The 16,150-nt window shown below is 43.6% G+C and overlaps 1 protein-coding gene across 1 annotated transcript in view; it reads right to left on the bottom strand.

Moving 5' to 3' along the window:
• Positions 1-13,262, bottom strand: part of LOC120061095 (membrane-associated guanylate kinase, WW and PDZ domain-containing protein 3-like) — a 184,142-nt gene extending 170,880 nt beyond the window's left edge. Inside the window, exon 1 of the mRNA XM_039010633.1 lies at positions 12,009-13,262. Within this exon, the coding sequence (XP_038866561.1) occupies positions 12,009-12,315 (307 nt within the window). The 5' untranslated portion in view covers positions 12,316-13,262. The remainder of the gene's footprint in view (positions 1-12,008) is intronic.
• Positions 13,263-16,150: the final 2,888 nt, after the last annotated feature.

The raw sequence follows: 16,150 nt of genomic DNA, 5'->3' as shown, positions 1-16,150 counted from the left end.
CTGAAAAAAGCCTTTTTCTTAATGCAATTAAAATATCCATGTGACATTGTTACACACAACAAAAATATTTTAAAAAACGCAACTTGCAAGAATTTCAAAGATTTTACCGAGTTACAGTTCATAAGGAAATCAGTCAATTGAAATTAATTCATTAGGCCCTAATCATGACTAGGAATACAGATATGCATCTGTTGATCACAGATTCCTTCAAAAAAGGTAGGGGCGTGGATCAGAAAACCAGTCAGTATCTGGTGTGACCACCATTTGCCTCATGCAGCGCAACACATCTCCTTCACATAGAGTTGATGAGGCTGTTGATTGTGGCCTGTGGAATGTTGTCCCACTCCTCTTCAATTGCTGTGCAAAGTTGCTGGATATTGGCGTGAACTGGAACACGCTGTCGTACACGTCGATCCAGCGCATCCCAAACATGCTCAATGGGTGACATGTCTGGTGAGTATACAGGCCATGGAAGAACTGGGACATTTTCAGCTTCCAGGAATCGTGTACAATTCCTTGCGACATGGGGCCGTGGCATTATGATGCTTTAACATGAGGTGATGGCAGCGAATGAATGGCACAACAATGGGCCTCAGGATCTCGTGCATTCAAATTGCCATAGAAAAAAAGCAATTGTGTTCATTGTCCGTAGCATATGCCTGCCCAATATCATAAACCCACCGCCACCATGGGGCACTCTTTTCACCACGTTGTCATCAGCAAACCGCTCGCTCACATTACGCCATACACGCCATCTGCCCGGTACAGTTGAAACCGGGATTCATCTGTGAAGAGCACACTTTTCCAGCATGCCAGCGGCCATCGAAGGTGAGCATTTTCCTGCAGTCAGGTCAAGACCCTGGTGAGGACAACGAGTACGCAGATCAGCTTCCTTGAGATGGTTTCCAACAGTGTCTGTAGAAATTCTTCAGTTGTGGAAACCCAAAGTTTCATCAGCTGTCCGGGTGGCTGGTCTCAGACGATCCCACAGGTGGAGGTCCTGGGCTGGCGTGGTTACACGTGGTCTATGGTTCCGAGCCCGGTTAGTCCCCAGGACAAGGTGCACCTGTGTAATGATCATGCCGTTTAAAATCAGCTTCTTGATATGCCACACCAGTTAGGTGGATGGCTTGTCTTGGCACAGGAGAAATGTCCACTAACAGGGATGTAAACAAATGAGTGGACAAAATTTCTGAGAAATATACCTTTCGTGCGTATGAAACACTTCTGAGATCTTTTATTTCAGCTCATGAAACATGTGACCAACACTTTACATGTAGTGTTAATATTTTTGTTCAGTATAGATAAGGACCTTGTCATTTCAAATTATGAATTGAATAAAACTTGAATGTATTTATGACGTGAATGGTGCGCCCCATAAAAAGAAAGGTAGCATTCACATGTAGCTTGTTGTTCATGTTGGCCAATCAAACCGGCAAAGATGCTCAACGCGTAGCAAGTGGAGTGACAGTTCACTAATGCAATGCAATATGGAATAAAATTACAGAATTAAAAGTTAGTGAAATGAGAAGAAGGAGTAGCTAGGCTACAAGGAACAACCAACAGGTAGGCAGTTGTTTCATCTGAATGGGGTTGGGGAGAAAGAGCAGCATGTGGCATCAATTAGTATAGCTAGCTGAAGCTGACTAGCTTAGCTAGCTTCTCTACACTACTCCAGTCAAGCTGCTGGCTTTAGGACCACGTTGACGCCTCAGAGCGGGCGGGAAGGCTGTTTGCCTGGCTGCAGTGAACAGCGCAAGTTTCCTCTCAAAACAGTGCAGAGTTGGAAGATGGCTAGGTAACTGCTGTTTGACTTGACATCAAACTAAATTTGAGTTTTTAATCCCGGTGCTGAGCTAGTCCGTAGAATGTATGTCCCTTATTAACTGAGGGGAATGAAGCTACAGCAGCCAAGGTGATAATGGCTGGAGTAAATTTTGCTTGTTTTTGGTGTTCTCCGAATACCATTTTAGAGTTTTCAAATTGTTTATAAAAGCAGTAACCCCCCCCCCCCCCCCGTTCAGCTCAACCTCTATACGTCCAGATCTAGGGCGGCAAGTAGCCTAACAGTAAGAGAGACAAATAAACAACAGGTTTGCCAGTTCAAATCCCAGGTCCAACTGGGAAAACATTGAAAATAAATTGGGCGGAAGTGAGCTGGCAACGTATCAAATCCTAAACGCATTTGTGCCCTTGAGCAAGGCACTTAACCCCACCACACCAACAGCTCCCCAGGCACCTAGTGTAGCAGCTCCCCGCACATTTCCAAAAAACCTGAATGTGTATGTACTGTACGTGCGTCTTTTGGGGGGGGTTGGGTTAAAAGCAGAAGTCAAATTTTGATTGGACCTTGTGTGCAATTGACCAATAAAGTGATCATCTTACTTGAGATCCGCCCCTCTGTGCAGTGCACAGGCCATCCAATCTTCCCTGCTCTCCCTCCTTTATTTCCCTTCCACTCTCCACTTCCTTACCTCCCTTTAAAGCAAGCTGGCTGTGAATAAGCACTGTCTGTCACCAACTTGAGAGATGAACAGAAATTCATCATTGTGTGCTTCTATCCGGGGTCAACGTCACTGCTCAAAAGGCACATCTTCACACAGCTGCTAGCGCTGTGATAGCACCCCCAGCCTCCCACCGTGTACCTGTCTCTCCAAGCATCAAGCCATTAGCATGAAAGCTGCTTATCAGGGTGTCCATGACAGGGCTCATTCTGCTGCACAGGGGAATGACAGACCGTGTTTGTTTGTCCACGGATGAAGGGAGGTAAAGAAAAAGGGAAACATTTCCCTAGGTGACTAGATATCTGTCCCAGGATGCATTGCCTTAACAGAACAACTGCATTATATTCCCAGGCCATTGACTCTTACGCTTTACCATTAAGCTTGGGGATAATGTTCCCTGTGACAGAATGTGTTATTTATACTGACCATTTACAAGGCTGACCTCATCTTATCTCCAGGGGAATAAACAGCAGCCATGATGCTTCACTGCATGGTGGTTGGGTCAATTAACAGACAAGGGACTGTGGGCGTGCGTGGGTGCGTGCGTGTTGTACTGCACTTCCACAGGCATCTACATACCTAGAGACATGGCTGCTACCCCTGACACCACACCGTGGCACGACCACTCCACTCACTCGGTCAGAGAAATGAGGGGGCATTAGTGAAAGCAGCAGACAACTCCTCTGTCTGTAAACACACAGCCCAAGTCATGCCCCCCCCCCCCTTCCCTTAGACAATGTGGCAGTTAGAAGAAACCACAGATCATATTAAAACGTCATCATTGCTGCAGGCCCTATTCATTACCATGCTGACGGTCTCAAAGTGACAGACAGGACAATAAAACAGGGATAAATAACAAGTGCCCGGGACGCCAGTGTCACTCTGCATCTTTGTTAGGTTTCCAACACGGGCTCCCACGCGCGCTGTCCGGTTCGCCACTAGTTATTATAAGTCTGTTCCCTGCCAGGCAAACAAACAACAGTGGAATATATTTTAAACGCTACGCAGCTTTGATGGGAATGACAAGTGTTGGGCCAATAGACTGGCACCACAGAGCCTCTTAAGACTTCCCTGGTTCCCTTTCCTCCTCTTCTCTTCCTGTGAGAGGGTTCAGTGGGTCTCTCATGCTCTGTAATGTGGGAACGGAGGAGTGGAAGTACTGGCCACATTCCAGGCCGTCTCTATTGCAAACTGTGCAGATGATCCGATCTCTGGAGAATGCCTAAAAGTGTTTCTAGAACTTTTCAGGAACCAAATGAAAAACACAGTAATCTTCTGAGATGGGCGTGAAGTTAAACACTTTTTCAGACCTGATCGTCTGCGTAGCTCGACTGCAATACAAATGACCTGGAACGCAACCGGAGAATGCGACAACAATAAAGAAGACCTGGAACATATAAATCACCTTAGTACTGAGCGAGAGCTGCTGCAGGAGTCTGCCGTGTCAGGGGCGGAGAGGGAGGGATGGAAAAAAGGAGGGGGGTGCTTTAGTATTCACAGCAGCTGCTGCTGTCTGGGGCCTCCGCGCACCCATCCGCTCGCTCTCACTCCCTCCCTCCCTCCTTCCCCACTGACAGCCTAGCTGTCGGACAGACGGGCGGGTTGGATGGAGGGATGAAGGAGAGTGACAGCGTTGGGGAATGAGCCCAGAGACAGCAGGAGGGGATGATGGGTGGATGAAACACACCAGGCCTGTAATACCACACACACACACTGTTACGTTCCCCAGTTTCTGTATTGTTTTGGGTTTGTATGTTGCAGCTGATTGGTCGGCCCCATTGCAGATTGGAGCTCTGACCCCGCCCTCTCGTCAGGAGATACAGCTGTCTGCAATTACCGACTCCTTCTGCAGCTTGAAAAGCCAGTGTTCCTTTGTTAGGAGAGAGCTTCTTTGATGTCCTGTGTTGGTTGTTGCCCAGTATAAGTTGTTGTAAAGTATTTTGTAGCCGGTCCTGCAGAGGTATGTGTATGCCATAGGACTTAGTGTTTTTGGTTTATTCAAATTGTTCACTGAGTTTGGTGACTTATTCTGTTTCATTTGTTCCCAGGGGGGAAGGGGAAGGCACCTTGGGAGTGTTTAGGCAACAGGCCTGCGGGCATACATATACCCGTAGTATGTCTATGCACACACACTAGGTAAGACCTGGGCGGCCCACCCCCTGTATTTTGGTTAGCGCGCCAGGTGGTGCTAAGAATAGTTAAGTACTTGGTAGGTAGGAGAGGGGACTAACTTTAACTTTGGTTCCGTCCAGCCCCTTTTCCCCACAATTACCGTGTTAAGGAAATACATTTCCTGTTAACGGTAATATTCTCTGCCTCTGTCATCCTTACCTGCAATCACATACCTCTTTCACTCCACGGGGAGTTGAGTGTATTAGGGTGTTGTGTTCCCTCCTCCAAAAGGCATACGTAACACACACACACGACTGGTGGCACCATAATTGGGGAGGACGGGCTCATAGTAATGGCAGGAACAGAATAAATGGAGCGGTTTCAGACAAGTGGTTTCCATGTGCTTGATCCCATTCACTCCAATCCAGGAATTACTCTGAACCCGTCCTTCCCTCACCAGCCTCCTGTGACGCACACACGAAGACGAGATCAAGTGGAGTTCCATCTGCATCTGGAATGCAGTGGGCCAACAACGAAGGGGAGAAGGTTCTAACCGATCTAAGCAGGCCAGGGAGACTAATAATGCTTCGACCTCAAACACTGGAGCATGACTGATAAGGGCTGATAAGAACCATTACAATGACTAACAATTCCATAGTCCATGATCATGGTGAGCTATAGATCATCAAAACGTTGTTACAAGCCAATAAAGTTTAGAGGTATCACTCCCCTCTGTGACAGGCATGTTGTCAGTGAGCCTCTCTGCTCCATGACAGAAGTAAGACTTTGTGACCTTCTCCGTCTTGTTTCTGGCCTAGGTAAGGCACTGTGAAAGGCACCACCACTCAAGCAAAGCTATTGTGGCATGCGAGGAACACATTTGATCATCGCTTAACCATTATTTTTTTCCTTTTGGAGAATGTGTGTATTGTTATTGTATTGTTAGTTATTGCTGCATTGGAGCTAGAAACATAAGCATTTTGCTGCACCTGTGATATCAGCAAAACTGTGTACGTGGCTAATAAACTTTGATTTGATCTAATAAAAAACAGGGAAGACTGGGAGGAGTGTGACAGTGCTATGCTGTTACTGTCACAGTGGTTAACAACCCACTGAGCGACAGACATTTACAAGGCAACCAACACTAGTTATTTACTTAGCTGGAGCCTTCTGTAATAGTATAATTTTCTGGTAGTGTTGTCTCCTGACATTGTGTGAGCTGGGAAGAAGGGGTACCGTTCTACCCAAATACAAATAAGGAAATGGTGTTTGATGATAAACAAAGTTGTAGGAAGAAGACTTTCCTGCCAGTGTATGGAGACAGTCGTTAGAATGGTTACAAAACGTTGTCCATCGAAGCGGAAATGTGTTTATAAGAGTTTCGAACAGAAGTTGCAGATGTTGCTGGCTGGGTAAAGCTACCCTCGACTGGTTAAAACGGAGCAGCCATCTCATAAAACTAGCACTGAGACAAACCACATTAAACACCACACTGCAGCGGTACTCTGCTGGGTTGGAGATTGTAAAACCAGTGTGAAATGGATCTCTGATGAATGGTTTTAGCATAACGAGACACTGCTGGGCTATTTAACATGCAGGGCCTAAAGAAAGTATTCACACCTCTAGACTTTTTCCACATTTGGTTGGTTACAGTTTTCATTTCAAATGGATTCAATAGAAGAAACACAACTTTATTTTATTTTTTACAATTGAATTAAAAATCAAAAGACGAAATGTCTTGAGTGAATAAATATTCAACCCCTTTGTTATGACAAGCCCTCATCTCTGTATTCCACACATACAATTATCTGTACAGTCCCTCAGTCGAGCAGTGAACTTCAAGCACAGAATCAACCACAAAGACCAGGGAGGTTTCAATGCCTCACAAAGAAGAGCAACAAAAAAATACTGACATTGAATATCCCTTTGAGCATGGTGAAGTAATTAATTACACTTGGATGGTGTAAAGGTACAACCAGTCACTACAAGGATACAGGCATCCTTCCTAACTCGGTTGCCAGAGGAAGAAAACCACTCAGGGATTTCACCATGAGGCCAATGACATTAAAACAGTTACAGAGTTGAATGGCTGTGATATGAGAAAACAGAGGATGGATCAACAACATTGTAGTTACTCCACAATACTAACCTAAATGACAGAGTGAAAAGAAGAAAGCCTGTACGAAATAAAAAATAATCCAAAACATGCATTCTATTTGTAACAAAGCACTAAAGTAATACTGCAAAAATGTGGCAAAGCAATTAACTTTTTGTCCTGAATACAAAGTCTTACGTTTGGGGCAAATCCAATACATTACTGAGTACCAGGCTCCATAATTTCAAGCATAGTGGTGGCTGCAACAAGTTAAGGGTACGCTTGTTATCATTAAGGACTGGGGAGTTTTTCAGGATAAAAATGTTTAAACAGAATTGAGCTAAGCACAGGCAAAATCCTAGAGGAAAACCTGCTTCAGTCTGCTTACCACCAGACACTGGGAGATTAATTCACCTTTCAATGGGACAATAACCTAAAACACAAGGCCAAAACTACACTGGTGTTGCATACCAAGAAGACAGTGAATGTTCCTGAGTGGCCGGGTTAGAATTTTACTTAAAGCTGCTTGACAATCTATGGCAAGACTTGAAAATGTTTGTCTAGCAATGATCAATTCCCAACGACAGAGATTGAAGAATCCAGGTGTGCAAAGCTCTTAGAGACTTACTCAAAGGCTCACTGCTGTAATCACTACCAAAAGTGATTCTAACATGTATTGACTCAGGGGTGTGTGTAGGTATGTAAATTAGATATGTATTACATTTCCAATAAATTTGCTAACATTTCTAAAAACATGTTTTCACTTTGTCATTATGGGGTATTGTGTGTAGATGGGTGAGACTTTGTCATTATTGGGTATTGTGTGTAGATGGGTGAGAGAGAAATTGATTGAATCCATTTTGAATTCAGGCTGTAACAACAAAATGTGGAACATGTAAAGGGGTACAAATACATTAATACATGTCTAATTGTAGAATAGTCAGATAAAAACCATACCTAACGATCTTGTCCTCTTGAATCTGAGCTAAGAGCTGGATTCCATAACTCACTTCCTTTAAATGGACCAGAAACAAGCAGTGATTGCACATTTATATATTTTTAAACAATATATTTATTGGCATTTTCAAATTTTTCACAAGCATCCCCCAAAAAACATGACAATTAAGATAATGCCCCCAGTGAATGCAACTTACTTTTATTGCCAGTTTGTCTCAAAATTACAAATTTGCAGACAGTCCTATCGTTTCTAGGTCAGGGAAATGCCTGAGTGCCATGTTGCTGCTTTACCTTAACAGGGGGGGAGCTGAGGGTGACTGGACTGCTATCCATTAACTATAGCCTAATTATGACATAGCAAAACAAGCAGAGAACAGATCACCAAAAACCACATCAATAATCAATGGCACGCCCACTCCAAGTCTAAACACACATTCTACAATATCTGCTTCCCAAATAGCACATTATTCCCTTTATAGTGGACTACTTTTGCCCAAGGACCAGTTGGGACACACTCAAACCCTCCAAGCAGATCACACAATCAGGTTTGATTCCAGGATAACACTGGATGCATTACTTATTTTAATTTTTCCCTTTTTATTTTTTTACCCTCTTTCTCCCCAAATTTCGTGATATCCAAATTGGTAGTTAGTCTTGTTTCAACGCTGCAACTCCCGTACGGACTGAGGAGAGTCGAAACACGAGAGCCACGCGTCCTCCGAAACATGACCCTGCCAAGCCGCACTGCTTCTTGACACACTGCTCGCTTAACCCGGAAGTCAGCCGCACCAACGTGTCAGAGGAAACAACGTACAGCTGGCAACTGAAGTCAGCATGCATGCGCCCGGCCACCACAAGGAGTCGCTAGAGCACAATGGGACAAGGACCTCACAGCCGGCCAAACCCTCCCCTAACCCGTACTACGCTGGGCCAATTGTGCACCACTTCAAGGGTCTCCCGGTCGCAGCCCTGGTCTGTAGTGACGCTTCTAGCACTGCGATGCAGTGCCTTAGACTGCTGCACCAGTCAGGAGGCCCGCAGTGCACTACTTTTGACCAGAGACAACTGGCACCCTATTCCATTTATAGTGCACTACTTTTCTAAATGGGCCTTGGTCAAAAGCAGTGCACTATAAAGGGAATAGGGTACAATTTGGGACACACACTCTGGCTACTTAAAGAGAGGACGTGTGCAACGTTTCCAATCCTGACCTGGAGCCACTCAGCAAGATAGAGAGAGCAGCATCACATTGGCTCTTCTCCTGTTTGGCTCAGAGCCACAGATGTAATGCTCATGGCTAGGCGAAGCAGTTAAGAAGATGGGATGGGATATGCTCTTCTGGGATCATAGCACTTTCAGTGCAAATTTAGGGTGTATTAATCAACCACCCCATACTCATTTACACACAAACACAGCATCTGGATTGCACACAATCCTGAAGATGTACTGTTCGATTGACTTACAATAATGTAATAAGCTATCAGAGTATTATAGATAGACCAGTGGTGCTGTGGAGACTGGGGAAGGGAGAGCGAAGAGTCAATGAGGGAATAGAATGAAGGGGAGAGAAATCACAAGACAATAGAAAACCAATGAGAAGCAATGTTCCTAGGAGGGTAGATGAGGGAGAAGCAGCGCAGAGAGAAGAGAAAACAACAGAGAAGGTGGAGAGCATTGAGCAAGCTACGAGGGGGAGGAAGTGTTAAGATAAGGCAATACTGCAATAATTCTCAAAGATATGCAATCATGTGTTACTGTAGATAAGGCTACTTGAGCATTGGACTTCTATGCATACAGGTGTGTATGTATTGTAGTAGAACTTTATCCATCCCTCAAGGGAAATTGATTCATCACCATCGGCGACGACAAGACAAAGTACAAAGACAGTCGTCGATAGCAATAAAGTATAGCTTTAACAAGTAAGCAAAGCAACAGATTAAAGATTCCAACCCAGCTTCAGCTTTTGAACTCAGGACAGCCCCACCATCACAGTGTAGTTCAGGTGTCTGTCGTCATAAAATCACTGGCTGCCAACAGATGGGCAGTGGTGCTATGGTTACCACTAACCAGGCCACAGTGTGACAGCCCCTACTTGCCTACAGCCCTATAACCCAGGCCCTGCCTCTCAGGACTGGAGTTCACAACACCACCGGCCTGGTAACATCTGATCCTCAGACAGCCTCTAGCCAGCTCATCTAGTCATGGAGGCCTCATCAATGATAGATGATGGGTGAATTAACCATGAGGCTGAGAGACAGACAGGTAAACACTACACAGAGACTGGCTGGGATAACAACACAGTGTAGAGGCCGGCTGGGGTACCAAGCGCAACAGTTTGCCAAACCCCACATTTGAAAGGAAGGTGGATAACAGGCACACCGTTAAAAGGTCCCACAGTTTTCTTGTGCTACAGGGCTTGGTCAGACTTTCAAATATCCAGGCACACGCATAACGTACAGCACAAGAAGAGTCTGCAGGAGCAAGGTCATATTGTCCCAGTCTGGTATGCACTGAATAGACAAGTTCAGTTGTATGATAATGCCAAGTGCCAACTAGTTGTATTCAAACGCAAAGATATCCAACAGACCTGAAAATATATGTGACAGGACAGGAGGCTCAATACTGTAACAAAGAAATGCCTTAGCTCTAAGGTATCAACTCCTGTCCTGACTCCTGATCTTAGCCGGAGCGGAGTCACAAACCAGGCCAGCACAGCAGACTGGGGACTTAAGGCTGTGATTGAATCCATTAGACTTGGACGTACCTCAAGGCTGCAGGCCTGGCTCTGCTCTGGCACCATTAAACTTCAGCTAAGTGTTACTTAGGGCTGGGAAATGCCAGGGACCTCACAATAATTAGGTGACGATACTAGTATTGCAACTCTCACAATTCTATATGTAACGCGATTCGATACTAAACAAGAATATGGAGAACAAGCTATGAAGGAAAAATACTGAAGTTTTGGTGCAGCTACAGCCAACTAGTGCTAAACTAATATTGCGATAGTCAAAACAATAGACTGTCAAAAATAATATCCCGATATGTAACTAACTATCGATCCCCCCCCTCAAATGAAGTGCCTTTTAATATAGACCACATGGCAAAGTCAATGAATCCATTTTTTGCTAAAGTGCCAAAATTCAGCATTTTGACATGTCCCTCTATCAACCCTGTGTCACCCACTTAATTCCAAAATCTCTTCAAGTTTCACCATCTTTGTAAATCCCTGGTTATTGTGTTGCTTTGCTTTGACAAAAGTAATTTCTGAAGATTATTATTGATTTCATACGAGTAGTGATTATTTTAAGTCTGTCCTTCATTTGAAGGTCAACCTTGTTACATGTACTGAACTCTCCTTTTAATATGGTGAAACTATTCCTTTTTAAATATGTGTTTTTCAAAAGAAACATTGACCATCTAATAGTGAAAGCAGTGTCAAAGCAGGTGAGCCGTTTCTAGTCTTTTTTGGCAATTTTCTGGTGTTTTGTGGTGGAAAACCGAGCAGGTCGAGCACAACGCGTCCACCCTGTTACAAAGACAGGCTAGAAATGTACACACTTTTCTCATGTGCAGCTTGCATTCAATTGCCCCTCCCTGTTACACAAAACAAGATTCTATTCCCCATGTCACATGGGGAGTTCTGGCTCAGTTACAGTCCACACTGTTACTGTATTTGGCACAGTCTTTTTTCTTGTACCTCTTCAGATGAGAAAATGTGTTTTTTTGATGATGTTTAACATGTGATCTTTATGACAGAATGTTTAAAAAAATGTAACCAAGTTACACTTTTCAAAAGGCACTGAACTGGTGGAATGAGCCAGTTTATACTGCTTGATGTACTGGCATAAGCAGTCTAGGAGACAAATAAAGGCCACACACACCTGATCCTCCCACTATCCTGGAGGCCAGAGACACAGCCCATTTACAAGCTTGACTATTTATTCCATTCCAACCCGAGACCGTGTGCAGTCCGAGACCGTATGCAGTCCCAGTTAACCCCACAGCTATGACCCAGGCCATTAACTGCCCTGGGCAAATAGGATTACACCTAAAGAACAACACATAGCGTGTGTGTACGGGCAAGACAACAATTCAAGTCTTCTGAACGTGATTATCTAAGTGGACTTTGGGGCAGGGGAGAGTTAACTAGAAGAATGCACGTTGTCACAGCTCATGTGTATGACCTATGGAGTCAATTAGATTTTTCACAGACCAGACCAAGGTTACCATAGTATGACAAGTACGCCATATTACGAAACACATCATGGTAAAATGCATAACTTTGGAGAGTAGGCCTACGCTGCAAAACCTCTGAACGGTAATTACAGCACTAAACATACCTGGTTTGACGGTCTTGATACGGATGGGCTCCCGAAAGTGGCGGATGACAGCGAGGGTGTCTCGGTTGGTCAGGCCGCTGACAGGGGTGCCGTTCACTTCCAGAAGCACGTCCCCGATGTTCGGTAACCTCCCGACGTGACAGACCATTGCCTCCGTAATCACCTGTCCCAGGTATGGGAATTCTCCCAGCTCTGCTCCCCCTTGTACGTCCACAACCGAGCCAAACTCCTCGGCATTCCCCCATGATACCGCGCACTCCTGGACTTTACCGGACCAGTGCTTCTTCTTCTTCAACGTTTTGGACATGTTTAATCCCTCTTGTAAATCTTTAGAGTCCCAGACTGTGTGGTTGTTTGAGAGACGAGACAAGCAGTTATTTTTAAGACGCAGATGTGACTATTGCACGGAGATGCTGAGATGAGGCAATCTGCTCACTAGTGTTTTTGTATTCCATTCCATTCATTGAGCAAATTTCATTTCAAAGCATTATCCGTATGAACATCCCGAATTATTGGAACATCACCTGTCTGCGATACAATAGTAGACTGTAGTGCAAGACTATCTGCGTCAGTGTTGTCGCAGGAGGCTAGATCGATCGCGGGGATGCTGATGTTGTCCCTAGCGCTAAATTCTTACGTAGCTGGGCAATGAAGCTCTACTTCTGAATGAGTAGCCTACTGTTTACTTACAGTGAATCGGTCTCATAAACCGTTTTAGAATAGCCTATTACACACAATAGCCAATAACTAAATTTTGGATCGATCCGTCGTTGAGCCTATAGCCTTGACTACTCACAGATTCTCCACTTGACTCAGTCGATGTATCAATTTGATTGATTAAATATCCCCGAACAACTAGCTATGTCGTTGAATTATTGAGCATAAACAACTGTTGCCTACACCCTCTGACAATTCTTCTTCCAAAATTCGCCAGGGGCCAACTTAGTTCCGCGCACTTGTTTTACCTCCTCCACCGGTGACTTCAGCGACGCAGTCCTTGGAAACGGAACAACATACCTGGCATCAGCAGCGAATGTATTCGCAGAACTCGGGTAGTGTAGCCTACTCTGCTGGCAACTTGCTCACTATTCAACCCTCGTAAGCCCAGCTCAGAGAGCGCCGTCTCGTCAGTTGACGCCCCATGTGGTCTCGTGTCAGATTCAGCCCGGTGGCTCACAGAACAGGGGAGATTTAGGCGCAGGAGTCTATGGAACCAACCATAAAACGAGAAATGACGAATAACTTTTTTGCTTGTTTTCACCGTGTTGATTTCTTGAAGGAAAGCCCATCCAGGCACCAATGACTGCTTGGGTTTGCCTCCAATCAGATGGTGGGAACAGAGTAAAACAATGCAAATCAACCAATGGAAATGGTTGGGCGGGGCTTCTGCGTAAACTTTGTTTCAATGGACCCGTTTAGCTTGATTTAGCTCGTCAAGCATTCTGGGTGGATTTAGTTCCCAGTCACACGCGTTGGATACGTTTTGGGCCCCAGCGCACAGGCTGAGTAAATCGAGTGTGCACACTAGTAGATTAAATATTGCAACAATATTATATTCTTGTAGATTACAGACGCTGTCAATTAAATTGCCATCATAGTGCTATGTAACTACAAAGTAGTCCTAACAATTGTAATTAGTACGTTGTTAACTGGAACCAAGACAGTGCAATTACAAATCAATTTGTATAATTTTCATAGAATACTGTAGGGCCAAGTATTTTCGCGAGTCATTTATTGAGAGGAGGATGTCCAGTGCGTCAACTCTTACGTGACTGTGCCATCTTGTGGTTAAATTAACTTGTAGGTCCTGATAATGTGTAGACACAGAGCAGTAGAGGCTCCTCAGAGGAGGAAGGGGAGGACCATCCTCAGTGAGTTTCATAAAAATATAAATGGTAAAACATTTAAAAAGTTATCCTTTTTAGATAAAACTATACTCCCGTCACCAAAAATGTATTAAAATACATTATTTTGCACAGAAGGTCTACAGTAGCCTCAACAGCACTCTGTAGGGTAGCACCATGGTGTAGCCGGAGGACAGCTAACTTCCGTCCTCCTCTGGGTACATTGACTTCAATACAAAACCTAGGAAGCTCTAGGTTCTCACCCCCTTCCATAGACTTACACAGTAATTATGACAACTTCCGGAGGATGTCCTCCAGCCTATGAGAGCTCTTGCAGCATGACCTGGCATGTTGTCTACCCACAAAAAAAGGATCAGAGAATGAATCTAGTACTGAAAGCATAAACTACAGCTAGCTAGCACTGCAGTGATAATGTGATTTAACCAAAGATGACCGGTATCCATTACTGGGAGTTACAGGTTTGCCAAAACAAAACGTCAGATTCTTCAACTAACCTGGTATTGGCGATACCATCTTCATTCTCGATTCGGCCAAACGTATATCTTCTAAAATAGAAGTGTCCAGTTGCAGATGGTGCATTTTAATTTAGAAAATGCACCATTATTAAAATAAAATGTGTTTTTTCTCCATGAAGTAATCCAAAAATGTGTACAACACCATCTTGTCTATTTATTGATTGGTGGTGCTTTCAAGACAATTGGGAACTCTGAAAAAAACAAGGTCAAATCATGATGTCAATGATCTTCAGGTCGGAAAGTCGGAGCTCTAGAAAAATGCCAGAGTTTACTACTGTTCAAAATGATTTTTTCCAATCTGAGCTCGTTTTTTCTCCCCGATTTCCCAGTTGTCTTGAACGCACTGAAGTTGGATGTCGGAGATTTCCAAGTTCCCAGCATGAGATAGCCGTGTCATCATAACGTGGCACTTTGGGGTGGACCCACCTTAATTAATGAGAGAAAGTGTATTTTAAATAGACAAAATGGCAGCGTACACATTGATGGATTTACTTCATGGAGCAACATTTTTTATTTTAACAGAGTATTTTCTAAATTCAAACGCATCACCTGCAACTGGACACAGACATTTTAGAAGACATGTTTGGGGTGCAACTTTCACTGGAGACATGACCCCCCCCCCCCCCCCCCCCCCCCAGTTTTATAATTGCACTGTGATACAAAACGCGGCATAGTTGTGCTTGAGTACCATGCAGACACCTCAGAGTGGTTGGGTAGGCTGTTTGATTTTTCTCTGAGTTGTAAAAGCAAGCAGAGCAGAAACTGGCTACTCTTTATTTGACTGATGTTGCTGTCAAGGTAACTGTTTGACTTAACAGAAAAACATTATATTTATTCCCAGTGCTGAGCTAGTAGTGTAACTGACATGTAACATTAGCTAATGTTTCATCCCCTCTCGACTGAAGTTCTTTCTGTCTGAAGAGAATGAACTAGCTAGCTAGTAGCTACCACAGCCAGTCCAGCTCTAGCCAATAGCTATCTGTCAGGTAGCAGCATCTAGCAGCTGTTGTGTGTATGGAAATGTTTTGTCGCCTTTTTGTCCCGTTTCAACAGAAGTAAAATAACTTGGATAGTTTGCCAGTTGATGTACCATTAGAGCTAGCCAAAAGTTGGCTAATGTTAGCTGGGTCATTCCAGAATTGGAGTACAATTTTGGCATCAACACTTTTGATCATTTTCTGATATGTATTTAAGAAAAAATGCAATAAACTGTCAAATCATTTGATTCGTCCAGCTCAGGCGTCAAAGGTACATTTTTTATGAGATATTTTATTTGTTGTGTGCTATGCTTGGCGCAACCCTGTTATGAATACTCAGGCAAGATAGGTTTCAAAAGTTGCTTAAATTAATATAAGTCAAGTCTTATCTGAAATTAAATTAGTATTCAATGTGAATGTGACTTTCTTTACTTAATGGTAAAGGTTTATTAATGTTTAATAAATCCTTTACCATTAAGTAAAGAATGTCACATTCACATTGAATACTCATTTAATTTCAGGTAAGACTTGACTTGACTTATATTAATTTAAGCAACTTTTGAAATCTATCTTGTCCAACTTTTCAATAGTCATACATTTTGTTTTAACAAAAAAAAAAAAAAGTACTAATTTCAGTATTTATTTTCAAAGATTTGCTCAAATACGTTATGCATATAAACATTCAAACTATTAAAAGGACAATAGGTTAAACCCTCGTGGGCTGAGAAAATCATTTAAGATTATTTTAATATAAATGATATGGTAACAGGGTTGAAATTAGAGTA

The sequence above is a fragment of the Salvelinus namaycush genome, chromosome 16 (assembly GCF_016432855.1).
Source record: "Salvelinus namaycush isolate Seneca chromosome 16, SaNama_1.0, whole genome shotgun sequence".
Classification (NCBI taxonomy): domain Eukaryota; kingdom Metazoa; phylum Chordata; class Actinopteri; order Salmoniformes; family Salmonidae; genus Salvelinus; species Salvelinus namaycush.
The sequence above is the reverse complement of the archived record's forward strand: the minus strand, read 5'-3'. Positions and strand labels throughout refer to the sequence as shown.